This window comes from Corvus kubaryi, unplaced genomic scaffold (assembly GCF_017639235.1).
Source record: "Corvus kubaryi isolate FWS band 111438036 unplaced genomic scaffold, C.kubaryi_AGA036_p1.0 37334, whole genome shotgun sequence".
Taxonomy (NCBI): domain Eukaryota; kingdom Metazoa; phylum Chordata; class Aves; order Passeriformes; family Corvidae; genus Corvus; species Corvus kubaryi.
The window spans coordinates 9,988,409-10,015,571 of NW_024581108.1; the positions used below are offsets into that span (position 1 = coordinate 9,988,409).

The following is a 27,163-nucleotide window of genomic DNA, read 5'->3' on the forward strand; positions in this document are numbered from 1 at the left end:
GTAGCATGTCCATATGAGCCCTGTCTAAAAGAGATCTCTCTAGTCAATCTTTTGGTGTTCTAGAGTGAAAGAGATGTAAGATTTGTTCACACTGAGGAAAACCAGTGGGGGTGAAAAGAAGATGCAGCCTATATGATGGAGAAGGTAATCGAGCATGGGAATGAAAGTGTTTGTGGAACATTCCATGGTATCAGCTGCATTAAAAAGTGCATTTCAATGACATTGCAGAAATCGTTGCAAAGTGGGTCATCATGCCTTTCCTGCAGCATCTATGTTCAGCTTGTTCTGTAGCCATTGATGTGATTGTTATAGTGATAATAGTAATGTTGTGAGTGTAAAAATAAATATATATGTATTTAGCTTTGGTGTGAATGAATACGTGTTAAAGATGCCAAGCTGCTGAATGCAAGTTTGTGTAATACCAGTGAATATTTTCGAACTGCCCCTCTAACAGTGAGAGATACTTGTTATGTTCCTTTGACTTGCCCATTTGGGCAAGAAAATTTGAAATTTTACAAAACGTTTACAGGAAAATGAAAACTAAATGGTTGTGTGACTCATTTATTTAATAATAATTCAGCATGTGCATTCATAAGGTCAGCATGTGCATTTATGAGTTTGCTGTATCAACTATTTGTGTAAAACTTGTATTTTTCATTAATTTAAAAATCTTTTCATGTGCAGAAAGTATAGGTTGTTTTATTTCAGTAGTCTGCCCGTGCATAAATGTGCATGCTCTCACTGCTCTATTAAGCATTTAGTTCAATCCTGTTTAATGAACTCAAAACTTTGGAGGAGGCACACGGCATTCCTAGGGTGAAGCTCATTCAGACACAGCCTGTCCTTGGTGCCAGCTGACTTAACAGCATTAGCTGGTATCAGCTCTACTTCATGAGCATGCTTTTTGCCTTTTTCAGTAATGCTCATTTGAACAAACGTTTTCCTTTATCCAGCTTAAGTAATGCTCTAATCCAAGAAATTAAGGGGACATTTGAAAATTCAGTTGTCATCCTGAATTCACCTCACCTCAGGAGTAATTTCAGCTCAGTTTTGAAGAAAGTATTGCATTATACAAAAGGCTGTAAATATGTCTTTGTCTCGTTTAGGGATTAACAGTTTCTGATTGCTTTGATTTATTGTACTCCAGGCAGAGCCTGAGAGGAAGCAGGGGTCTCTTTTCCATCTGTGCAGCAGTTATGTGCCTAAGGTGGCAGTGTTTGGTTTATTTCCCAGATGTCCTCAGTTTGCTGTTATTTAATAGAGTAAAACAGAATAAAAAATCAGGATTCAATCAGTGTCCAGATCAGTGTTCAGATCAGGTTCCATCATAAGTATCCTTAAGTGGTAAATCACAACCCAAGTTTCTCTTTATTTGCAGACATCAAATAGTATTGGTTTTGGAAAAGAAACAGAACGATCCATGACTATGAGTAAATCAGTAATACCTGACATTCCCTCATCACATGAGAGTTTGATCAAGTGGGCTTACGAGCATAATTATAGTCCAGTTATTTCCTACACAAAAGCACCTGTTGCTAACAGATTTCATCTGCAACTTGAAGATACAGGTAAGTTTGAAGATGGACTTTTAGCATGTAGAAAAACATATCTTGTGTTTCCAGGAATGCAATTACTTGAAAGGTGTTTTCTCAGTTTCGAGGCTTTGGTTTTGGCTGTTACACTTCTTTTACTGCTCATCGTCAAGAATGCTGGTAATATCTATAAATGATGGTTGCAAATAATAATCTGTGACTTTTTGATTAGAAAAGTCCAGGCAAGTTGTGTTATTTCCTGAAATTTGGTGGAATTAAATGTTTATATTTTATCCAACATGCAAGACTTTATAGCTGATGATACCCAGTGTTCACTGAAATGGATGTCAGCAATAGGGTATCTTGTTAGTTAATAAATCCAGCTTTGATTTTTTTTTTAGTATGTTTTTTCCAAAAGTATGAGCATAGTGTTTCCTTGAGACGATTAAATAAACGTTGAAACTTTTTATGGACATGAGTGGCTTACCAAAAAAATCTGAGCAAACAGAGTAAATACAATTATTAAAAAAAAATTGGTTATTTGGCCAAAGTAATTGCTGATGTAAAGCTATCTGGGTCCTTTGAAGCTAGCAGAGTTGTATCTCTGTTTTTCACTAATTCTGAGTTTCAAGCACTATAACTATTGTTTTACAATTTTGAAAAAGCTTATGTTCACATTAATGTTGTCAATTGCCCTCTCAGGGGTTCTGTCCTCAGCAGTTACATGTATAAGCCAAGAGATAGTTTTCTCATTTACTCACTATAAAGCTAACTCTTATTTAGCTTCACTCTGGTTTTGTAAGTAGTTTCACAACAATAGTGACTGAACTTCTGATGGGTCTGGTAGTGGAAGAATTTAACCTAATGATTTGCACTTAGGCTGTTTCAACAGTACCAAAATAGTATCTTTAATGAATGTGATGTTTCTTTTACCTCTGTGGATCTTTTGCATAAAATAGGTCCACTCATCAAAAGTTTATTTTCAGTTCTTGGTGAGGGAGATTTCTGACAGGGACTGAGTATACCAAGATTAAATGCCTCAGTAGCAACTAAGCCCTTAGTTGTAGGAGTTGTGGCTACTTACCTAAAAGTACAAAGATGCAGCTTTTAATGTCCTCCAGGAGCTCCCTTTATGGGATAATATTTTTTTTGTATTATAATTATTAGTTCTGGATACTTTTTAGGAAAAATATTTAATAAACTAATGTGGATTTGTTGCTTTTTGTTCTTTTTCAGAAGAGATGAATGATGAGGAAGACCACTCCCTTCCTCCAGAGTTGACAGAGTTGCTGGGTGCTAACCCACTGCCAGCTCCAAAGAATACTGATGGCCTGACTTTTCCATTTCACATTAACAGAGGAAGACATGACACGGTGGGAGAAGAAATCTTCCCATCCAGGCATTCAGTAGATACATTAATAAATCATGACTTCGGGCATTCCCTCTCAAAACATAAAGAACCTGAAGAAGTTCAGGGCAGTGCTGATATGGCCCTGTCAATAAAGTGTGATGACAAAGTCATGACAGTAGCTGTAGAAAAAGATTCTCTACAGGTTGGTGTAATATCTTTTTCTCAAAACTGGGGAAGCTTTTTTGGGCAGACCATTTATTGGCATTTTAATTGAAAAAAATAAACATTCTAAGTTCTACAGCCATCCCCACACAACCCCTCCCAAAAACAATTTGGTGAGGAAACTGTGCTGTAGATGTTCATTAACATGACTCATAGTGTTTTCTCTTCCCAACAATCTGGTGGTTTTTAGAGGGATTTTTGACTGATGGTGTGCATGGTTGGTTCTGTAAAAAAATTACTGTACTCAACCATCAGTCTGAGTTTTTAATTTCCAAAGTACAAAGAAGCTGCTTTTGGTAGCAGTGTGAGACCTAAATAGATCCATCTTTACCATCTACCAGCTGACAGGTTGCTTGTGTCCATTTGTATTGTGGAAAAGAGCCTGATACAGCCAGCATTTTTAGCTCATTTCAGACCAAACAGAGGCAGCATTATTAATCGGCAGATTAATAACGAACCTGTTGTTTCCTTTTTTTCCATGTTACATTTATTCCCTGTCTGCCATGTATAACAGCATTTTGAGAGTGACCTTCCCTGGATGTCAGTACAATGAACTCCACTTCTTCCTGTCAGCAGTCACGAACAGTGACTGAGCTGCACTTTGAGCAGGAGCTGTACGCAATTGTGCTTCAGCCCCTCACAAAGCGCCTTTGTTTCAGGCTGGCGGCTACAGCCGGACAGAGCTCTCGCTGCTGGACCACTCCTGCAAAGCCAGGATGAATGGGACCCACTTCATCTTGGAATCTTCACTCAACAAATGTGGGACTCGGACAGCATATATCTTGAATAAGATTGTTTATTTTAACTCTGTGAGTATTTTACAAAGAGGATCCACCTTCTGTACTGCACATCGTAGTAGTACAAGGAAGCTGTTGTAGTTAGCTTTAGTCTTAGCAAAAAGGAGGCATCCTCATCCTTTCCTGCCTAGCTCAAACCTAGTTGCAGCCACAGTCTCTGTATTCAAGGAGCTATGAAGGCTGCACATTCAGTGTGCTCCTGTGGTCAGATAGTATCCCAAAGGAAAAAGGAGTTGGAGTTAAATACATTTTTGCACCATGGCTGCCCTTTGGTACCATCTGTACCAGTCTCAGAGAAGTTGCACTGGCGTTCCCTGTGCAGCTTTGGTGCATCCATATGTAAGCAGTACTACATTGCTGTAAAGAGAAATAGGAATGAAGTTTTGTAATTGCACAAAGCAATACCTTTTAATTCATATCATGAATTAAGTGAATTTTTTTCTTCTAAAATTGTGTGTGAAAAAAGCCTTTTAAAATGTGAGGAAATGACATTATTTTTGCATGCTTTTCTCTTAGAATTTGAATTTATATTTTTTATCAGTTGCTATACATAATGAAGGGACTCTTGAGTACTAGTATATGAATGATGATGCAAAGGAGCCCAGTTAGGTTGCAAGCATCTGCTTCCAGACTGGCTCAGCTTATGAGCCAGAGTACAATGCAGATATTCTGGGTTCAAAAGTAATGACACGTTTCTCTTGCTGAGCTTTCCAGTACATAGAAGTAACTTTGGCAAATGATTGAAAGCCTGTGGTCCAACCCAAACACAGCTCAGGCAATCTGATCTGACCTTGCCTGGTTAAAACTGTTCTGTGCTGGCGAGTCAGTAGCACCTAACTTTAGAAACAGCCCCAAACCAAGATAGAATCATCGGCACACGACAGAACAGCGTGGGTCTGGAGCTAAATACTCTTATGGTCCCTGTATTCTGTTATGGCCCAAAGTAAAGTGGTTATTTACCTCCTCTCCTTTCTCCAACATGTCTTTTAATAGTCTTGGCTTCACACTTGAACTCCCAATCATGTATGGGATTGTTCAGAATTTGGGAGTATTTCTCCTAGAAAACAGACACCATGCAGTCGAGTGTCAAAGAGGGTGTGTATGTCACTTTTTAGCAGTTGCTCTATGTCTAAGAAAACAAAGTTAAAGTCTTGGAAGGAAGGGAACTAGCTGAGGAGCTGCAGGCATACAGAAGCAGAATGCAGAACACTGGAAAACAAAACCAGAAATTTCCAGGTGAAGAAGTGAAGACATGTAAAAAGGACAAAAAAAAAAAAAAAGAGGGGGAAATTTAGTGAGGAAAAAAAAATAAGAAGGGGAACATGAAGAAGGAATATCATGGTTTTGAGTATACATGTCTGAAAAAAAATTTCTAATGACAGAAGAGAAAATCCTTTAGTGGCCCTAACACTTTTAGTGATTTTTTTTATGAGTGCACTAAGGAGAACTGCAAATAGCAAAATATCACTTTAGAAAGCCATTCCTTTTTTCAGTGTTGGCTGTAGAAATACCAGAAATAGAATGGAAATGCTAGGCTGCTCATTCAGACACCAACACCCAGACTGGTGTCTTTCTTTGCTGGCTCTGAATTCTGGAAAAAAAACTCGGGGGCATTCTTTAAATATAAGCTACATATCCTACATGCTCAGCACAAGGCTGTTCAAGACACACTTTCACCATTTGCTTAGCTGGTCTTTTGGCCTTTGCATTGTTCTGAAGAGAGAAGAAAATAATAACCATGAGAGTGCTCAGTTATCACCTAATCTAATTTGTTTGCAATACCTCTTGTGCAGATTGTCATTCAGCTGTCATCACCAGCTGAAGGCAGCGGCTTTGAAGATGACGACATGGAATCGGGTGATAATGGATTTCCAGGGGATGCTGATGAGGGAGAGGTGGCTTTCTCAAGCTGGCCTGAAATAGCGGTATGTTATCCTCAGGTTTGCACCTGACAGTGAAGAAATACCTATTGTAATAGGCATTTCACATAAATTACATTAATTGTCTAGAAATTCGTTTGTCTTTTAACACATTTCTTCTCACTACTGTTTCTTATGACCCTGTTGAAGATTTGCACTAAGTAGATGGAACGTGGGTGGGCCTATATTGTACACACCAAATTTGTCCTACCACTCCTGATTTGTGATGTTACTGTATTTTTTTTTTCTCGTTTCAGTTTAATTGCACACTGCACCAGCCAGAGGATGACAGAGGCATTTTCTGGCCTCCTGAACCACACATCACCAATGTGACCTTCAACATGGAGCTGTACAAAACAGATTTGTTCCTTGCTCCCTCCCAAGGACTCTTCTCTATTGCTGAGAATGGGCCAATATATGTTGAGGTAACAAACAGAAAAAGACTTTCAAACTAATGGAAGTGTTTTGCAAGGCTGTGCAACTGAGCCAAATCTGTTCTTGTCAGTTGAAAGGTTTTGTTGGGCATTTGGTTCAAGACACTGTGGTGGCTGCAGAGAACAGAAACTGTAGGATAAGAAGTAGGACAATATTTTGGGTAAAAACCCCAAAAGATTCTTGCAAAATGGGTGAATTTAACTTACAAGGTAAACTGGTGATTCTTGCTGTATCTGCTTTTCTGTACAGAACTTAAAGGTGGTTTCTGAGCTCTTGCTCTGAACAGGCATGTCTTGATGGGTTCATTTCATTATATGTCTGAACCTCATCTGAAAGATGCAGACATGCAAAAAAACTATTACAAATGTATGTCTTTCATATGCTGGTGTTCTCAGGTTACACAGTTAATACAGATTCTTGTCTTTCTCCAATCTGCTTAAAAACATCAGTTACAATCCTTTTGAATGCTACCACACAAGACATCTAGCAGACTTAGATAAATAATACTAAACCAAAATCAACAGCTGGGTGTACCCTTGACTTCAGGTGTATTTTGCACATGATAATATTTCCACGTTTTGCTGAGTTGCTTATGAAATCTGTGGAATTTCAAACCAATACAGTCAATATTTTTAAAGATAGCTATGTGAACAGAATTTTGGCTTTTCAAATAGTGGCAGACATTAATAAATGCAACTTTGGCAATGAAGAAGTTACCGTGTTTCTAGGCGAGTAAATCACAAGGTGTGAGCCTTGGGGTTGTAAGGCCCCAAGGAAAAAGGAGCAGTGCTGTGCCGTGTTTCTCTTGCCCAAGTTAGTTCCTCTTTGGGAGCCCATGTTGCACATAAGCACACTGATCCATTTGACATTGGTGCAGTTCTCTTCATGATTTCAGTGTGCTTTGTCTTTTCTTTGTTCTCTACCGTGAAAAGTACTTAAGTCCGCTAAAGCAAAAATAAAGCGTGTCACACTCAGTTAAGAATATTTTTATAACAGACACTTAAAAACATCCACTTCCTTCATGGATCTGGGATGAATCCCCCTGCCTGGTGGATTTGTCTGGTTCTGGAGCTGTTTATTCAGACAGATGTTCTGATTTCTTCATCACCTGTCCTGGCAGAAGCCTTTTTTTTTCTGTTTTTCCTTCTTGCACAGTGGAAAATGTATCAGTTTTGAACTTCTGTGACTCCATTTTTTTAAGCTGACACTGATTTTTTTTTTTCTTTTTTATTTCTATTTTGCATTTGTTATTCAGAAAAATATTTTTGGGTTTTGATAAATACGTATTTGGTAAAAATTCTTTATCTCTCTTTTCCTTGTTTGGTAAGGATTTTTTTGTGTTGGAATGTTTTGTATTCTGTTTTTTTTTTTCTTTCTTCTCTGCTGTCATTTTCTTACTATATTTTGGTCTTGCACCTTTCTCCTGTGGATCTTTTCTTTCCTTGAGATATCATTCATCCTTTTATTTAATTAACTGTAATATGCCTGTCCTACTTTCCATAATCTCTTTTTTAATTAGTTTACACCATCAGCATGTTTCCTGTCAGTATCTGTGGCTGACTTTTGTTCATCCATCTTTATTTCTGTTCTTTTTAGAAAGTAGTCTTTCTTGCTTAGATGCTTTAGCACATCCCTTCATCTCTAATTTGATTGCTGCTCACATAAGGGAGAGAAAAAAAAGATAAATGCTTTTATTCACTGCAAAACTCCTAGAATCCAGAAATTGCTGCGTAAACCGCACAAGTTGGCAGGCTCTTCCTTAAAGATACATGCAGAGCATATGGATTAAGTATGCATATTTCTTCTAAGATGATTTCTTGGGGAACTGTTGCATTGGGCAGTGTTAATGGTTAGACAAAATGCTTGTTGTTTATTAAGAGCAACATGCCTCATTTGTTACAAATTCCATTTATTTTTTTTTTCTTTTAATTATTCTGTAGCATTTATTGTCTGCATTCCAATCCAGCTGAGCAACATCTCAGGGCATTGGAAGCTTTCAGTCTTAATTATTTTTCATAAAAGAATATGAATTTCAAACTTATAATAAGCTAAAAGGATCCTTTCACAAGAAATTATGGCCTTTTAGGAGGCTCCCTCACCCCCTCCAGTCCAGGAATGCCACCCACACGGCAGACCATGACCTCCTCTCTGCCTTTGCATTCCTGTCTTGGCTGGGGGTAGATTCTCTGTTGTGTTTGTTGCTTTTATTTTTTCTTCTGTTTTCATTATAGTTTTGAACAGATACAAAAACATGGAATTAGTGATTGATTTCCATACAGCTCTGTTATAGCCTGTGTGTCTAAGGGAGGCAGTGCCATCTCAGGTGGCAGTCACAGTCATTAACTGTGGGTCTTATCTGGGTGGGGTTTTTCACCTGCTTTCAGAAAGATAAGGGATTGCTGTATTTATGCATGGTTACACTATTAAACAGCTGCTGGTCTTGAAACCACAGATTTCCAGTCTCTCAGTTTGACAGTTTAGCCTTCAAAATATTTCAGATTGGAAATGGCACTGGAAAACTGCTTAAAAAAAGTTGAAAATATTAATGAAATGTGAACTTAAAATGTCATTTCTGAGATCTTACTGTCTCTTTCTTTAATGCAGGTGTCTGTGACTAAAGCTGACAGATCCTTGGGCTTTGCCATTCAAACATGCTTTGTTTCCCCATTTTCAAATCCAGATAGAATGTCTGACTATACCATAATAGAAAACATTTGTCCTAAAGATGAATCTGTTAAATTCTACAGTATTGAGAAAGTGAATTTTCCAATACCACATGCACAGAAGGACAGAAAAAGATTTAGCTTTGTGTTCAAACCAATGTTCAACATCTCACTGCTCTTTCTTCACTGCGAATTGACTTTGTGTACAAATAAAGACAAAGATACTCAAGGACTGCCAAAGGTCAGTAATCTATTAGATTTATCAAAACTTCTGATTTAGATGAAAACTCTTTGTTTTTTCATCTGAACTCTGAAGGTAATAAATGGTTTTCTGTGGAATTGATGTAATAAACATGTTATCTCTAGGCTCAGGATTTTAATAGATAAGAGTTATTATACTATGCATTTTGACTACATAATTTACAGTTTCTGTTTAAATTTCATTAGGTGGCTACAAGTAGAAATTGCTTTTTATTGCACAAGTGGTTCAAGTTTATCTTTTCTATCCATATCCAAAGCACAAACAATGTTAGCTTTAATTTCCAAAAACATGCACCATATTGGATAATATTGTAATCTGATTGCTACAAAAGAGAAGGTTGTTTGGAGGTTCTCATTCTTTGATAAATTGTGTAGGGTAAAACTGGTAATGAGGCAACTGTGCAACTTGCACAGCTGTCCTGGCAGATGGGTGACTCTGACCTCACACTGTTCTTTGCATTCCAGTGCATTCCTCCTGATGAAGCTTGCACCTCTCTCAATGTGGATATGATCCTTGCCATGATGCACAACAAGAAAACCTTCACCAAGCCCCTTGTTGTAATAACACACGAAGGAAAACAAGAAGGTATGAAAATGAGCTTGACCTGTTTAATAATGCTATATATATATAATATTGTGTAACATACAGCCACTGAAATGAGGGAGCGCAACAAGTATGCGACATTCTATAATCTTGTGGTGATGCTGTGCCTGTAAGATGTTACTTGTTTGGATATTTCCCTGGCAGCAGTCATCAGGGCAATTCACTGCCATTTTTTAAGCCCCTCTGTTCTCTGGACTTGTGGTTTTGCCAAGCATGGAGAAAGGAATACTCAGACTAGTACAAAATAACATGGGTTTTGGAAGTATGAATGTAGCAGTAGCACTTGGAGCAATTTCTTGTTGCCCAGAGAGAAAAGGGAGTGTTCTGCTCCCTGCTGTATCCTTTATTTATTGTGCTTGTAAATATAAATTTAGGAATAATAACAATGGAATTGCAAAGTACTGAGGATGTTAAAGCCTGGTAAGTTTGTAATGCAAAGAGGTGGCCGCTGGAGACTCACTAGATCCTTAAACTACGAAGAGTAAAGGATAGTGTGCACAAAGGGGCTCCACTTGGGTGCGACTTGTTTGATTATGAAACAATCATAACCAATCTTTTTTTTATTTAAATAAAAGAGTGTGGTTAGTAACTGGTTGAAGGAGTTGGAGAGGCTGAAATGCATTATGAGATAATGCCAAACAGCATGATGAGACCTTATTCTAGTTTAAGAATGTGCCCTGTGAAGGGAAGTAAGAACTGTTCTCACAGTTTCATTTCATTTGAAAGTTTTTCTTAGTAGGTCACTCTGACAACAGCATCAGTCATGTTTTGATGCAATCCTAGCAGAAAATATGTGCATTTATCTTTTCTTTTTGTATTTGCATTGTAGTCTCATAAGAGGCTTCAGTGGCTTTACATACACACCAAAATCTTCCGATAGTGTCCAAACGCTGTTTGACCTCTGGAATGCTTTTCAGGGGGCATCAAAAGGATGGGCATCAGGAGTCCTGTAACTGCTGTTTTACAGTGCATGCTGTTTAGTCTTTGAATAATTTAAAGTACCATACAGCATTGCTAAGGGACATAGGCAGCAACTGTTTCTGTCTAACTCTGAAAGTCAGCTCATACTTCATTTGGAGGGTTTTTAACAAATTTGTTAATACAGATCAAATCCACTATGAATTAAAATCAAGTACTTGATCTGTCACTGTTATAATTAAAACTGTGCTTTGGGCCTGATTCTGGACTTTTATTTTGCTCAGCTCTCGTATTATTTCAGTAGGTTTTCTATTAGGAATGAGTAAATCCTGCAACTGAAATTCAGCTTTCAATAAACAGACTCGTACTTCAGCTCTCTTTTCCTTATGATGTGTGGAGCATTGTGCACAGCTCCCATCTTGGGCTCCACTCAGAATGTTGCCTTTGTCAGAGGCACAAGGTCTCAGTGTGCAAAGACAAGCTAAATTTATAAAGATTAGTTACAGGACAACAGTGTGATAGAGTATTTTGTTGCGTTGTGGATGATTTAGTCTAATTGTGGGACGCTTGGTGGAAATCTCCCCAGCATATCCCAGCTTTCAGACATAATACAAAGTGGCACATTAACAACGTAGCTTTGTTGGTATGCAGTTGTTGTGCAGTGAATCAAAACCCCTTTCTTAAAGCCAAATGCCGTTGTCGGCCAATATGTGAACCTAAGACTTGGAGAAGAAATTATATCACATTACTGAACAGGAGAACTTACCTCTCAGAGGTAGTGTTCTTCATTTTCTTTGATGCGAACAGAACCAGCTTTCAGTATTGAAAACCCCACTATGTGAGATACTCCCCCTGGATCTGCTCATCAAGCCACATATGAAAGTCATGTGCTTGACATTTCAAAAGTCAGAACACACTGGTCATTGCAAAGGTGGTTTTTTTTCTTCAGACAAGCTTATAACTGTCATTGACAGTATTAGAAATCACAGTACTATCTCTAAATGAGAATTTACAGTAGATCCTAATGGAAGTGCTTAAAACACAGTTCCATGCCACAGACATTCCCTTTGCATTCCTGCATTTCCCCATGCTCTCCCCCACTCCCGTGAAAGGCAGTGGATGGCCATTTATGTGCTAGGAAATAGATGTTGTTCTGTTGAAATAATCGACCAGTGTTGTTCAGATTTCTGCTAAGTGCAGAAACTTTAGATTATTATTTTTACAGCAAAAGGAGACAGGTCATAGAAAGAAGGTCAAACGGGCAACTAACAAGTGTCTCTATCCTACAGAGGTATAGAAAATGATGATAATTCTAAAGGCTGGCAGCACTTGTTTTTAAATTAGATGTTTTTCATAGACCTCAAGGATTTTCACTGCTTCTGAATTGCTCTGAGCAAATCACAATAAAGTAAATGTAAGAACTGATGACTGAAGAAAATTGGTAATGAGCTACACAGCTTATCATTAGCTGATTTCATATTCTCTGTAGAGAGGCCAGTGATAGAAATAGCATGGAAAATTCATTTTCCCCTCAGCTCAGAAGGCATTTTCTTGGCACTTGAGATACGCTAGTGGAGTGTTTGGACAATCTGATAGTGCCCTTACCCATGTTTGTACTTTTCAGGGCTCCTTGGTTTCAGTCCAGCCCTCCTCATAGATCTTACATTCAGTTATACTGTTGCTGTTATGTGCACCTGATAACTTTCCAGATTATTTGTGCATATACCCCGCCTCCACCCCTCTATGTTCTCACTACTCTATGTTTCCTACTACTGTTCCACCTATTTCCTATCATCTGCCAAAGAGATACTCATGTGTTAGAATAAGACACAATAACACAGTTTAAGAATAAAATTATTTTTTGGATTTTGTAGGCACATGTGTCTCAGAGCCTAATGGTCTAAAGGATGTTGCTGGAAGTTTGGCACTGCCATCTGTGTTTTAGAAGTTAGAAGCATAGTCTTGTTTAAGAACACTTTCAATAAATAAATATATTTCTTTTCAATATTTTTGAGCTGTTATGTTGGCATAGTAATTAATTAAATTATTTTTTCCAGTTGCTAAAGATACAAAAACAAGTACTGAAACACTGTCTTATCAAATCCTTTTACATCTGATGCACTGAATGCACTCAGATATGCCAGAATATAAATGAAATCCCTGAGTTGCTGGGCAATCCAGAATCACACTGCAGCTAACCAAACAGTTCCCTGAGTCTGAAGCCAGAATCTCTGGCTCTTCTGCTTGAGGTGGCATTCTTGGAGAAAGATAAGAAGGACCAGTTAGGAAAAAGAAGGGGAAATTCTTCAATTTTTAAACATTTGTTTACTTGTCTCTTTCTGTTACATGGTGATATCTTCATCACTAGGATGATGATATTTGATATTCCTGAATAACAGCTTTGATTTTTGAACAATACCTATGATCTTTTATTTCTTATATATAATTAAAAAAAAAAACCCAAACCAAAAAACGCACACAACTTCCAAGACAGAATACCAAGTAGGACTCAGGAAAATGGGTGAATCAACACACATTCATGCAGTTTGGACAAAGCAGTATGTATTGTGCCATAAAACTCACCATTCTTTAGTGAGAGAGAGTGTGTGTGTGTGTGCTTTAGTGTGCTGGTATCTCGTATTTATGATTAACAAGTGGTCAGATGAATGTAATCACCTTAAAACAATCTTTGTTCCTTCACAATCTGTGATCTTTAAGAGCTCCACAGAGGAGTAACCAGAGTTACTGTAGGTCACACCTGATGACATCTGATTTGGGAAAGGTTGCAGTGTATTTGCCAGCAAAATATATGATGCATGAACTATATCTAGAATCCCTTGAGGAATAATTAATATATGAATAGAATTTTTTTGAGATGAGTGAGATTACTGAAGTTGGGCTGCTCTTCCTGAAACTCATGGTTTGTAAAATTTGCGATTAAAGTCTTTCTGTCAGATGAGAACCTGCATAGTTTGTAGGCTGCATGTGGAACCCCATCTGATTAATGTTTTGTGCATTTTCTTTGTTTTAAATTAGATCCTTCTCTTCCAAAGCCAAACGTGAGACAGCCACGTAAGTAACTCTTAAAACAATCTCTTTTAAGCTTTAAACGTCTGTCTAGAAAGCATTAGATAAATTAAGAAAATTCTCTTCAAGCTTTCTGAGTGTGTGCATATTTAATTCAGAGACAGAACAGAATTCTGACTGTATTGTTAATTGAGAGGTTCTCATCAGTGTTCAGAGGAGGACTGTGACCTTTTGTGTATGTGACAATCAAGTTTGCACAAACACCACTGAGAGTCTCAGCCTTAGCAAGTTCATGTGCTGATGTGTGTGTGTTACCTCCCCTTTCTCTGCTGAGACCACTGCTTCCCAATACCAGTTCTAGGGCAGCAGTGCCATCCCTCAGAGCCTCTGTGCCCTACCTGTGTCCTATTTCAGCCTCACTCCTATCCTGCACCACAGCTGGCCACAGCCCCAGGTACTCCAGCACCAGCACTTACAGGCCTTGCTTAGATGAGATCACTGCCTTGATACCGATTAATTTCTCTGGTTTTAATGTTGTCTTGGTGTAGTGAATTAATCAGGGTTGATTAATGACCCAGGAAAGGAGAGAAGCAGCACTAGAAGAAAATAATAAACAGGAAGGTGCTGATAAATGCGCAGCCAAAAGCAAGAATTAACGGAGAAAAGGGAGATTTAAAGAGGAAGTACAAAGAAGGTTTTTCCTCTGCTCCTGTCCCTGTCAAGACTAAATTTGTTCAAAGTAGCAAAGGCAGTGATAAATTATGCTTCTGCTGCTTCTCCACACAATTTTCTTCTCTCCACTGTGTTTCCTCCTAAGGGAAGAGGACACTGACTGGTGCCCAGTGGAAAAAAACAGTTGAGTTTAGTCTTTTGTGTTTGCATCTGAAATGACTAGAAGTAGCCAAAGGAACCAGAAACAGTCGCATAGATAAAATGAAAGAAAAACCTTCTAAGACAATATCTGTCAGGTGGTGTATATGCAAACTAGGTCACAGGCACCCAGAAATGGGTCCTGAAGGCCCTTGCCACCAGGAGCTGCTGGGGAAGACTTTTGTCAAATGAGGATGGGGGATGTCCTTAGGGACATGTGCTGGATGCAGGATGTGCAAAGGGAGGGTGTTGGTTGTGTTCTGAGAACTGAAAATTCCACTGAAGGATACTACTAAGATGGAGTCAGCTCACTTCCTGGCCAGCATAGTCAGTAAAATGTTATTCACTGGCCTAAGTGATTTTCTGCAATGGGAGACATTAAAAATACTGAAACTAGAAATCAGTTTTTTAAGAAGAAATTTCCCCAAATGATTGCTTAGTGATTATTATTTTTTTAAGTATTTCTAATTGCCAAAAAGAAAAACACAGAGGCAAAAAATTTTTCTGTTTGGATGATTAGCACTGGGGGGCCAATTACCCAGGAACCAGATGCTGTTACCCTTGAAATGGTCCTACAAAAGGGCCTCTCCCCTAGAAAGTGATTTACGTGTGTGTGTGCTTCTATTTTTGTGTTCTGGAATTAATTTCAGTTATTGAAAGCATTGCCAAATGTGAAAAACAATTGTTTCTATTTATGTTTTTGCTGACTTTTTTTGCTGGCATCTCTTCCCTATTAACAGCAGTTCCGTTCTCCACCTAGATTTCAGACTGAACATGAGGAGATGTAGGGGAAAGTTTGCTTGAATGTTAGGCCATTTAAATGAAAAGCAGTTTTGCCAAAAACTCTCAGCCTTTTTAAAACACACTCTAAAGATAAATGAATATTTAATTGAAAGCAAGTTGTTAACAGCCAACTGAAAATGCTTAATTTTTGCAACATTTTCCAGATTTGGGTGTGCTGAGCTGGAGTTTTACTTTGTGATGTGGAACAGTTGGTTGGACTGAAGCCACTTTAAAAGCATCACTTTTATTTCCTTGATGCAACTCTGCCAGTCTGTTCCTCAAAATGGTGCTTAGTTAACTGTGAAATTTTAAAAAGCTCTTCCATGGAGGATTAAGGGTGAGTTTGTATAAAATGGGTTCTGCCACTGAAATAAGAAGTGCTCGTGTTATGTGTGTTTCCCTGTGCAGCCGTGCTGTACGGGCTGGACACGCTGACGGTGGTGGGCATCGCCTTTGCGGCATTCGTGATCGGAGCCCTGCTGACGGGAGCACTCTGGTTCATCTACTCGCGCACAGGTACGGACGGGGCCTCAGCAGGGCGGGACACACGGAGTCCTCTGAACTGCTGCATGGGGCAGGGAAGGGCAAGGGAGCCAGTAGTGCTTATCCTGGGCTTTTTTATTTTCTTGCTTTCTCTTCTTACTCATGAGTTTTCCAGCAGCTCCTCCCACGAGCCTCTATTGCATATCAGCTGAGTGATACCCGCCCTTCCCTAAAGAGAGATGTTACGTGTTATGGTTTAAAATTTGCTGAAATGATTTTAAATGCAAGTCTTGAAAACTCACCTGGGACATGAGTAAAACTGAGTATTCCTGGCTTGTGTATTATCATTAATAGCATCTCTGTATTTCAAATTCAGTTAATATTTCAGTTAATGGATCCCCTTTGGTTCCCATACTACTTTGTAAGATTTTTTTTTTTTCAGTTAGTACATTAGGCTGATGTGTACAAGAAGTGGGCCAAATGGTTAAGAGAATGCTTTGTCTAAACAGACCTATTCTGCATATAACTAGACTTGAAAAGTGTTTTGGGCCTTGCTTACATAGAATTTTTGCCACAATTACTTATTCCTCCATTCTTCAACTACTATTTTCAGTTGCTAGAAGTCACATATAATCTTAATTGTGTGCAACTAAATAATTAGGAATGTGTCTGAATTGGTGCATCCTTTATGCACAGATAATTTTCCAGTATCTCCTTAGAATTTTCTCCCATGCTAAACTAAATTAGCAAAAATGGAACACTGTATTGAAAGAAGAGGGCATTTGGGGAGCTTTCTGCTGTATGCCACGGACAAGGACTGGACACTGATGGAGCCTTGATTTCCAGCATGTGACCTTGGCTGCTTGTGGATTGTGGGGGTATCTCAGGATCCTTAGAGTATGCTGGGCTCCCAACTACTTCCACTTCTGACCTCATAAGACCCTACCAAGATCTTTGGGAGGTCGGAAAAATGTGAGGTCAATTACTCCAAACCTAGGCAGCTCTGGAGCACTGAAATTTGCCTGTAGCCCACTGCAGAGGGGTTATTTTTGGCATCTAAAACATCATGGAACCTATTTAGGAGTGAGAATCCAGCCCTGTTGGGTCAGAGCTTCTGTAAACATTATGACCTAGGAGCTTATGTTAATTTAGAACTAAAAACTATGGTGTTCTTTCCAGTTGGCAGAGCAACAATTTTGTATAAGCAGTTTAATACTTCTCAGTGCATCAGCTATGTATGAAACTTGTTTGGAATTGATGCAAACATGGAAAATTTAAAGGTTGTGATAATATGTATAAATTGTATAATTCTGTCTCATATAAGTACTGAAACATTGTGGAAGAAAAGTAAGTGCTATTTGAGCAAGTAAATGGAAGTTAAGAAAATAATTCCCATATTGGTAACCTTTATTAACGACAAAATTTAACTAATTGTTACCTTTGGTCCTGCATTTGTGAAAGTTCAATCTGTATTCACATACAGAGCCATCTATAGACACATGTTGTGTGTCAGTACTTAAGGAATACTGGGAAGCCAACATGGTAAATCCTTGAGCAGCAGTAGAACGTGGACCAATTCCATTAAAAGAATTATATTAGCAAAGCACATCAGTCATGGTGACCATATACAAGCAGTGGAGAGGGCAGCTGCTCTGGCTTTGTGTTTGAGAGAAAGTAAGTGGAGAAAAAGGCCAGACAAAAAGTAATAAATGAATATAAGAAAGAAAGGGGGCACTGTAACTCATCAGATTAGAGAATCACAGAAATGATAAAAATTATCTAGGAAGTTTTCTGGTTCTGATTTTCAAAGGACTGTGAAAGTGAAACTATGTTCCTGTGCACATAATTTTTCTGTGCATAGTATCTTGTATCTACAAAGCATAACTTGCAGAGTGCAGCAAAGGCTCTGGCAGGCACAGTGTCTTAGAGGACAACTGCTGTGGCAGACAAGATAATCCAGCTGCAGTGGAAACATTCTATAGCTCAGTGCAGACTTTTATTAACTTGAAGAGGGGAAGAAAAAAAGATAATCTAAATTTCATCTACAGAGTGGCTGTCTTTTGTCATAGAGAATTTATACATTGGTGAATTGTGTTCTGAAATCTCATCTTTTGTTGTAACTAGTACCGGATTTCTAACATGATTTAGACCAAAGGTTGGAAAATATGAATTCATTCTAAAACTCTGTTTTGCTGATACTCAGAGCACAGATAAAAGCTACTGCTGGTAGAGAATGGCAGCTTGGGATGTGTGAAGTAAGTTACTTTTTTTGCTGTAGTGCTATGTGCAATGCAGCAAAAGGCCACCTTTTGCCAGTAGCAGATTTGCTGATACACTTTTATCAGTGTGTCTCTGCTGCTGACAAAGAAGTGTTATGTGAATGAGCTCTTTTGTTCATCTTGATAGGCCATTAGCATTAAAACCTCAAGCAAGTGATAGCAGAAAGGAACTACAAAATAGGTAGAATTTAATCTCCAGATACTGAGCAAGGATTGTTGTGTTGTCATCAATCAGCTTTTGCTGATTTCAGTCATGAAAAATTTCTGCCAAAGCATCACAGCTGTGCTTTAGAGTACTCTAGGTTTTCTGAAACAATTCAGCATGGAGTAGAGATGTCCTATGATACAGGGGGTAGTAAGAGGAGAGGGAAAGCTAATATTAGAACAACAGAGGAGGAATTTTAGCTGATTTGTCTGCAAAAAGACTCCGTACTTTTGATCCTTTCTCTAGTCAGTTAAAGGACGTGAAAGGTATTGGTCCTGCCTGGAGAGGACCCAAGAACTAAGCGAAAGAGCAGACATTTGTCACAATTAACCTCATTTATCTGGGGTCTTGTAAAGAAGCAAAAATTTTGCAGTGTGCATGAATGCAGAAACTCTTCATAATTTAACCATATGAATATGTATCAATGTCATATGTGTCTTAGTAGGCATCATTGAGTATGTTTTGGAGGGACAGGCACAAGCCTGATTAGTTAATGAGACTGTTAAACCTCGTAAAGTGTGTTAAAGAAAACATCTGTCCCTGTGTTCTCTTAGGAAGCGTGCTTTCCTTCTTCAGGCGCTGTTGCAAGTTAAGAGGATAAAATGTTCCAAAATCCGAGAAGTTAAAAGTGTCCCTCCTCCCCCACTTCTCCCTTTTTATGGGATCTGATTTAAAGTAAACTGACATAGCAACCAATTATATTTGGCAAATGGAGATAGAAAAGCAAACATTCAGACTTCCTGGACAGGGAGTACAACTGGCAGCTTTCCTAAGTGTGAATAATAAAGTGCATGTTGTCGCATTCAGATGGGTAAAAGCTTGTTTACTGTCAATAGATGAGATGTGTCCATTCTGAGCAGTTCTGGTTCGGTAACATGAGGTACATGAAGCTGTTTACATGAAAAAGACAGATGGAGAATGCCTCTTCAGTGATAGTTTACATTTCTTTACATCCTTTTCTTGAATACCCTTTTTAAAAAGCTTTGCTACGGTTTAGCTCGGTGTTGAGGAAATAAAATACAGGAAAAATCAGCTGGTCCAGATGCAGTTGCTAGGCTGTGTGTTCACAACATCACTGTGATTTGGATTTTCTTTATTCTTGAGAACATTGAGATTTTGTTATTCTTCAAGAAGTGATTGTGGTGTATCAGAGCTGCTGATGGTGCTCTAGAAATGAGGTGCTGCAGAGGCCATTACAGTGGAAGGCAGGGGTCTTCCAACCCAAACAGAAGGGAGGATGCCTCCTAGGACACTTTCCAGAGGAGCTCAGAGGGGAGAGTGAGCAATTGGGCTTGCTGGGGACTGCGGCACTGCACTTTCACTTTGCCATAAAATAAAACCAACATGTGTTTGGCTTACAAATGAATTTATGTTTAAGTGCCTACAGATTGCATTGATGTACTGAGGCTGACCAAAGCTGTGTGTAACCATGTGGTTTGTAAAATGGGTGACAGTGGAGCTGCAGGGAGAGGCAGGGGCTGGGGGCCCCACTGGGGGAGCCCAGCGGCCGCCCTTCCTCTACCGCCCAAGTGGCTTCTGCGGCAGGGCTGGGGGTCTGCAGCCTCCCCTCGCTGCTTTCTGGTGTTTGTGCTCGGTTGTTTAGTTTTAATGAAAGGGAGTTTGCTTATCGCTGCCTTTATAAATATATGCTGTAGTACAAAAGGAAGGAAGACATGTACACAAACAACGGGAGGACAAGGGAGCAAGTCAGGAGGGGAAGAAACATCCAAACAAGGTTTATGAAAGCCTTTACAGCACAATGACACATACTTTGATTTGATACAGTTTATTCTGGGGGGGTTGCAAAGCCATTTTCAAAGCAAGTTAAAGCTGAAACTTGATGTATTTGCAGATGACTGGGGGTAGATTCTGACCTGCTGCTTATGAGCAGAAATCCACGGCTCATGGGTGAACTATATACTTACTTCTTACACTGGGAAAAACAGACTCAAAATCTGCTCACTAGAGTAAATGCTGGACTGAATGCTGAATTTAAAAACAAAATCCTCACCCTCTTTTAAAAAGTTTATTTGGCCTCCTGGGTGGTGTGGTTTAGTAGTTTAGTTTGTTGTTTCTTCTGTCCTCTCCTGTCCCTTCTTTCCTCCCCGTTCCTAAACCAGTGGGGTGTAAGGGAAGAGCTGTGTGTTGTGGGGCCTTAAGTGCACTTCAGCTGTGGCTGTGGCTCAAGCTAGTGGCAAACCTGCTGGTCTCCATTACACACAGCACTTGCAACTTCTGCTGTGAGAAATCCTCAGACCTCCCTTGTTTGTAGCAGACCTCTGAGTACTGAGCAGCCTGCAGGAGGATATTCTGTTGCCTGAGACATGAAGCGTTAAAGGCGCATTTCCTCCGCAGCCACATTCCGAGAAGCTCGGGCTCTGGCAGCTGGGCAGCAGCACACAGGGCATGGGGATGTGCCAGAGCAGCTCCTGTGGGAGGAAGCTGCCTCGTCCTTGCACTGTAACCCTCTGGATGCAGGCTGTGCCTCCAGCCTTCAGCCAGTCACTGCAGCAGTCACTGAGGAGTGGGATCTCAACCAAATCCTGAACATGGAAGAAAAATTGAAGTGTGCAGACCTGACCTATGGCATCAGGTTCTGGATAACATAGGATAATGTGGAGCAGGAGAGCTGCATCACTGTAAGCTCATGAGGCAGGAGATGTACTAGCCTTTGATTTTTCCTAATTGCTCTGCCCACGATCCTGCAAAACATTTCCGTCTCGATCCTTCTCTGGGAAAGCAGCCGTGCTGGTACTGGCAGCCACGGCAGGTCTGCAGTCTAGGCAGCAGCAGTGTGACTGTTACTGCACTGAGATCACAGGTTCACATCCTGGAGATGAGCTCAAGGGAGGGGGCAGCTACAGTGCACATTATATAAACTTAAGTCTTGCCATCTGTTTCGAAGAGACTATTTTGTAATATTGCTAAGGTTACAGACTTGAGCACTGTAACTTTAAAAATGCCACAGTTATGGTTTCCTATGTGGCCTCATTATGATCTTTTAGGCATTAAATAGCATAATTATTACTTTCGTGCTTAGTTGAAAGCTGGATTTTTCCCTTGGAATCCCAGCCACAGGTGCAGAAGGGGTGTGAGGAGACTCCAGGTGCTTGATTTGGCAATCTAAATAATGAAAGGGTTTTAATTTATTGTCAGTAAACAGTTAACAAGAAATGGTGAGACATGTTCTCACTACAGGTTTTAAGTGCTGCACATACTGTGGTAGCTGTAGGAAAGCTTCCTGCATGTTGTATTACAAGTAAATCAAGTCAAGCTTTCAGGATAGCCTGTTATTTTTCTGCATGAAGAAAACTGGCTGTGTCTCAGGATATGTGGTATCCAGCTGATTGACGAACATTCTCTTGAGCTACACTTTTAGCAAACATGCTGCTCTATAAACTGGCATTAAAACTAAAGTCTACATTTCCTGGCCTTTTTCCTGGAAACAGCAAACCTATAAAGTGTCTGAGTTGTGTAATAGGACCCATTTTGAGTGACAGCTGACAACAGAAGATAGACAATGTTGATCTTGGCAGTTTCCATCAGCTGCTTGTAAAATGCTCACGGAAACAGCGGTGTTATTTTCCCCATGTGCACAGCAATGCTTAGGTGCCAAAGTCTAGTAACATTTTCAGTGATTCTCTGATTAAGGTCTGTTACCCAATATATTAATTGCATGGAAAAACAGACCACCAGAAGAGGAAGACTGGGAAGAAATGGATTATTGTTTTCTATGACAACATTTTCAGTTTCCCTTCTCCTGACTCCACTTTTTCTCTTGCCTGTCCCTCAGGGGAAACAGCGGGAAGACAGCAGGTCCCTACGTCGCCACCAGCCTCCGAGAACAGCAGCGCAGCGCACAGCATTGGCAGCACGCAGAGCACTCCCTGCTCCAGCAGCAGTGCCACCTAACTCGGGGACAGCTGAGGAGCAGCACAGGACTGCGTGTGGACATCGGACAGCAGCGTTTTAACGTTAAAAAGTTTCGGTTTTGGTTGCTTCTGAAAAAAATAAGGAGAGATTTTTCTACAGGAAAAAAACAAACTGATTTTCTTTTGGGGAAGCCACTGTGTGTGTGTGTGTGTGTGTGTGTGTGTGTATACGAGCACACAATGCATGAGTGAACGCAGCCTGTTGGATCTTGTTAGCATGTTATGCTACATGTGACAAAGCTACTAATTTTACAGTACTGCAACCTGTTCTAGGGGTCTGTGGGCCCTCAATGTGAAATCTATGCCAGTTTGGAAAAATGCTGCTTTGTCTAGATGATATTTTCCTTTCCCTGAACCTTCTCATTGACAAGGTATTCATTAAGGGAATTCAGTCATAGACTCACAGAATGGTTTGGGTTGGAAGGGAATTTAAAGATCACCTAGTTCCAACCCTCTGCCATGGGCAGGGACACCTTCCACTAGACCAGGTTGCTCAAGCCCCATCCAATGTGCCTTTGAACACTTCTGGGGATGGGATAGCCACATGTTCTCTGGGCAACCTGTTCAGTGCCTCATCACCCTCACAGAAAAGAGCTTTTCCTAATGTCTAATCTAAACCTGCCCTATTTCAGTTTAAAGCCATTACTCCTTGTCCTATCACTACATAAGATAAGCAGAACAAAGATGATCTTAGGTCAAAGGATTTCTCTTTGTCTGAGCAAGAAAGCGTCAATGTCCGATCTCCTTGGTAAATAACATTTTATTATTCAGCTATGTTTAGCCACTTTTGAGTAATCTTTGTTTTGTTCAGCTTACAGCTACAGCATCTCATTTGCTTTCTTGTTGTGTTTGCAGCTTCAGGTTTGTTCCAGGTATTTTTGTTGTAATACTCATTGATTTGGTAATTGGAAAAGAGCACACTCTAACATTCCCTCTCGTTTTATGGGCCAAAGCTCTTTTATAAGAGATTTTTTGATATGCTATACCAAATGCAGGCACACACAAACATTAAGACAAAGAATGGTCTTGTGCACTAACAGATGGGTGTGTACCTTTAATGGCAATGTCTTTATGTAAATAGATATATATCAAGGTAGACAGAGCCTAACTTACCACTTTACCAATTGGAAATTGACACAGCGTTCCTTCCATACATAAATATGTAATCTATAAATATATATATATAAAAAATTAAAAACTTTCTTCAGTTTATAATAGAGGAGATAAAGAAGTTGATTTGGTTCTAATCTTTTAGCTAACCTAAAGTCTCTTTGAAATAAGAGATGAGTTTGAAGGCACAAGGAATGTACAGTAGTGCCTGTTGTTTGCTATTCTCTGGAAAAAGTTGTGCAGTTGTTTGTGTCAAACTGTTGTATGAATATTACGATTGGATTGTCCCAAAGTAGTATCAGAATACGGAAATGGCAGAAAGGTACTAATTGTCACTCTATTTTCTAGTGTCATTACCTTATCTTGACCTTCAAATTGATGCAAAATGAAAAGCAAAAAAAGACACTTTTAACATGTAATTGTTTGACTGTTAGTTGCCACTTTGTAATGTGTTCTACTGATCCTTCTTTGAGGAAGAAGGAGCATTGTTTTCCTCTAAAAATGAGATGAATAACTTTCGTTAGTTGTAGTGAAGGTTACCTGTGTTCTGCAAGAGAAGAAGGGACTTCATTACACTCAAGTGATAGTCTGCTCTGAAGTCTGAGCTGCGGATTTCTTGCCGATTCTACACTTGTGCCTTGCTGATGTCAGGATGGTCCAAGTGCAACATATGCAATAGATTTAAGTGCCCAGGATCATGAGGCAGAGTGTTACTCACTTTAAATCAAATCTGTTACTAATCCTGTGACCACCTATGCAAATGAGTAACTGCACCCCTTGTCCTCACGATTGGAAGCACGTTTGGCTCTGAACACCAAGGCTGGTCTCAGTGTCCATGCAGGCAGTGGGTGCTTAGAGTTACACATGCAAAAATGTTTTATGTTAGCAGGCCAGTGGTGGTCCTGGTGACATGGACAGGGTGTCATGTAAGTGTAGTTATCCCTGTGCATAAGGGTATGCAGGATTGGCTCTGCTCCAGGGTGTGGGGAGGATGAATGTGCTACCTGTGTGGTTGAAAAGAAAGCGCTTTGCCTAACCTTCAGCAGAATGTATTGTTAAAGCATATTCTATGTGTAAAGTCTTTAAAGATGTCTTCAAAGAAGACTAGAGTCTTTAAGTTCAATCATAGCTATATTTTACTACATTAAATTTCTGTATAAAGATATATTTAAATGTTTTAGATAAATGTAAGTTACTCTATATGAAATGTTTAATTTCAATTACTGTGAAATTTACATATTTTGTAAATTCCTTTCCCCATTTTAACCCTTTCCTTCCTCAGATATTTTATTAAGTAGTTTCTCATAGGAAGTATTAGATTTGGTTGTTGGGATGGACAGGTTGAAAAATTCTGTGTAAAATAGATAATTGTATATTTTTGAGAGAAACATGCTGCATTATCAATCTTTTTATAAAAAATTTACTCTAATTTTAAAATAATTTACAGATTTATATTTACCATTGGATAAACCAAAAATATATAAAGGTCAAAGATTTGATTTGTTGACTTGTGTGTGAAATACAGTTTAAATTAACTGAACTTGGTGTACTCAGCTATTTAATTCAGAATTTTTAATACACTTGAGTTAATTGTCTGTTGGAGTTTACCAAAATGGCACATGATTACTTAGCAGATGGAACAGCCATTTCTGCTTCAATAAGGAGAGAGAGAGAGAGAGAGAACCAAACCCCAAGCATTCCCAGTGAATAGCTTTATTACAGAAATGTGTAGTACTTCGCAGCAGCTGTCAAGCTGCCCTCAGCTCAGAGCCTGATACACCTCTAGGCTCTGGTTTTGTAGCAGCCATTTGTCTCTGCTGCCAGTTTCTGTGTGTGGTGTGGCAGCTCCCGCATGCCACTGATTCCACCTCTGTCCCACATGGTCTCGCCACGCTGGACTCACATGGCAGAGCCCTGTGGGGTCTGGAAGGCCAGACTCTCCAGTCCCAGCAGAGGGTGTTAGAGCAGGGGTTTGGATGGATGGAGTCAGTGGTTAATTTCAGCATGATGGAACCAACTGCGAAGGAACTTCTTATGTAAGAATGAGAGGATTGGGCTTAAAATGGACACCTTCTGCCTGTAAAAGCTATTGGTAGTATACTTAAACTCCAAAGTAGACTGCTTGTTCTATCATGTGTTGTCTAATCGCTAACTCTAACCTTTTACAGCATTTGGCTTTGGACATTACTACATTTGTGTTTCAAGAGATCAGATCTTTCTGTGTTAGGCTATTTTTGTAGCATTTTCCACATGGAAATGGATTTTACAAAATGTCTGTAGATGCTGATGATTGTAACCTTCCCGCTGCTCTTTCCTAACCATTTCTCCCCTGTATGTTCTTTCTGTTACGTATATCTACCTCATGCTTCACAAGAAGACTGTACTGTTGGTTGTGCTGGCAGCCCTTCGTGTGAGGTGACTGTTGTGCCCTGTTGTTGTTTGTCGTTCATTGGGATGTTCATAGCATTATCAGATCTTCGCTGCCGTGTTCCTACCAGTTCCAAACACAGTATTCTCACCTTTGAATAAATAAGTATATTTCTTTTAGATGCAAGTGCCAGATGGTTTTTTTAAATCTAAGAAAGGGAGACATTTACTTGCTAATACCTGTGGCCAGTCTGAACACCCCATTTGTATTTCATATTACATTCAGTATTTCAGAGCCTTGTGGAAATGCATAGTTGTACAGTTTTGATAACAACAGTGTCATGTCATCTTAGTCTCTTGTGCATAATAAAGTATATATCAATTTATTAGTAATTGATGTCATTATTCATTTAAGTTGTACAGAGCCAACAACAATAGATCAAATTTTGTCTCACTGGCCTGTCCTCATGTCCCATAAATTTCAGTGGGAATTAAGTGCAGCATTTGATCTTCCGTCCACTTCTGTTTTCTCCTTTCTGAGTTCTTTTATCCATTGGCTTCGGTTGACTACTCAGTATCGTGGCTTCTCGCAGAAACCAGTAGATATGTTTAGTTAAATGCTGCTGTTCTTTGCTCTAAGTTGAAGTCCAGTCCTGTGGGCATTTACTTGTTGCATGTCAAGACACAGCCTCAGTGGAGTTCTGCACAAAGCCTGGCTTGAGCACAGTCAAGCCCAAGGCTCTGCAGCGGCAGAGTGCCGGTGGGTTGTACCTGTGACTACAGGTACACTGGAGACATGTGAGCAAGACAGTGTTTTCATCACTGAAGGGTCTTCGTGTGCAGGAGCAGATAGTTTGGCTGAGTATCAGCAGGACAAGAATTCGGGTGTTTACTACCCTGCTTACTAATTTGCTTCCTGTATTTCTTGTGCAGAATATTCTTTATGGCACTTGAGGGGAGCAGCCTCAGCGGTTTTTCCCCGGGTTATTCAGAGGTTGTAGTTACTGACTCACAAAAGAGAGTTCCTTGGTAAGGGAATCTAAAATGTTTAATGACCACTTTTAAAAACCAAGATTCCTTCAGTACAGAAAAGGCTATTAATTAGAAGCAGTCCTAAGCTTACATGCTGCCTATGACACAATTCACAGAGGTGCAATAGATGTATTGCTTTACAACAACCATATTTCAGTTTCTGAATCAAGACAATTTTGTTTTCCTGTGGAAATGAGCTCCATAGAGTGAACCTCAACTGAAAGTTGCTGGAGCTGCTATTCCCTTCTGCCTGTAAAAATTATATTTTGATTGAAACAGGGTGTGAAAGCATGATCAGTGTCTCGTGTAGAATTAATTTTAAAATGCAAGTATTAGCCAATGAATTCTGATAGATTTGCATGAGTGTTTTTAG

The 27,163-nt window shown here is 39.5% G+C and overlaps 1 protein-coding gene across 3 annotated transcripts in view; it reads left to right on the plus strand.

The window, feature by feature from the left end:
• The window catches only part of TGFBR3 (transforming growth factor beta receptor 3), a 116,248-nt gene extending 90,097 nt beyond the window's left edge, over positions 1 to 26,151 (plus strand). The window contains exons 8-17 of one of the 3 annotated variants that reach the window (XM_042030234.1): positions 1,379 to 1,568; positions 2,772 to 3,085; positions 3,765 to 3,914; positions 5,696 to 5,827; positions 6,079 to 6,246; positions 8,861 to 9,160; positions 9,646 to 9,766; positions 13,739 to 13,774; positions 15,791 to 15,898; positions 22,143 to 26,151. In XM_042030234.1, the coding sequence (XP_041886168.1) occupies positions 1,379 to 1,568; positions 2,772 to 3,085; positions 3,765 to 3,914; positions 5,696 to 5,827; positions 6,079 to 6,246; positions 8,861 to 9,160; positions 9,646 to 9,766; positions 13,739 to 13,774; positions 15,791 to 15,898; positions 22,143 to 22,261 (1,638 nt within the window). In that variant the 3' untranslated portion in view covers positions 22,262 to 26,151. Of the gene's footprint in view, positions 1 to 1,378; positions 1,569 to 2,768; positions 3,086 to 3,764; positions 3,915 to 5,695; positions 5,828 to 6,078; positions 6,247 to 8,860; positions 9,161 to 9,645; positions 9,767 to 13,738; positions 13,775 to 15,546; positions 15,899 to 22,142 lie in introns of those variants that run through there. The other 2 variants (XM_042030233.1, XM_042030235.1) reach the window with 2 other exon arrangements.
• Positions 26,152 to 27,163: the final 1,012 nt, after the last annotated feature.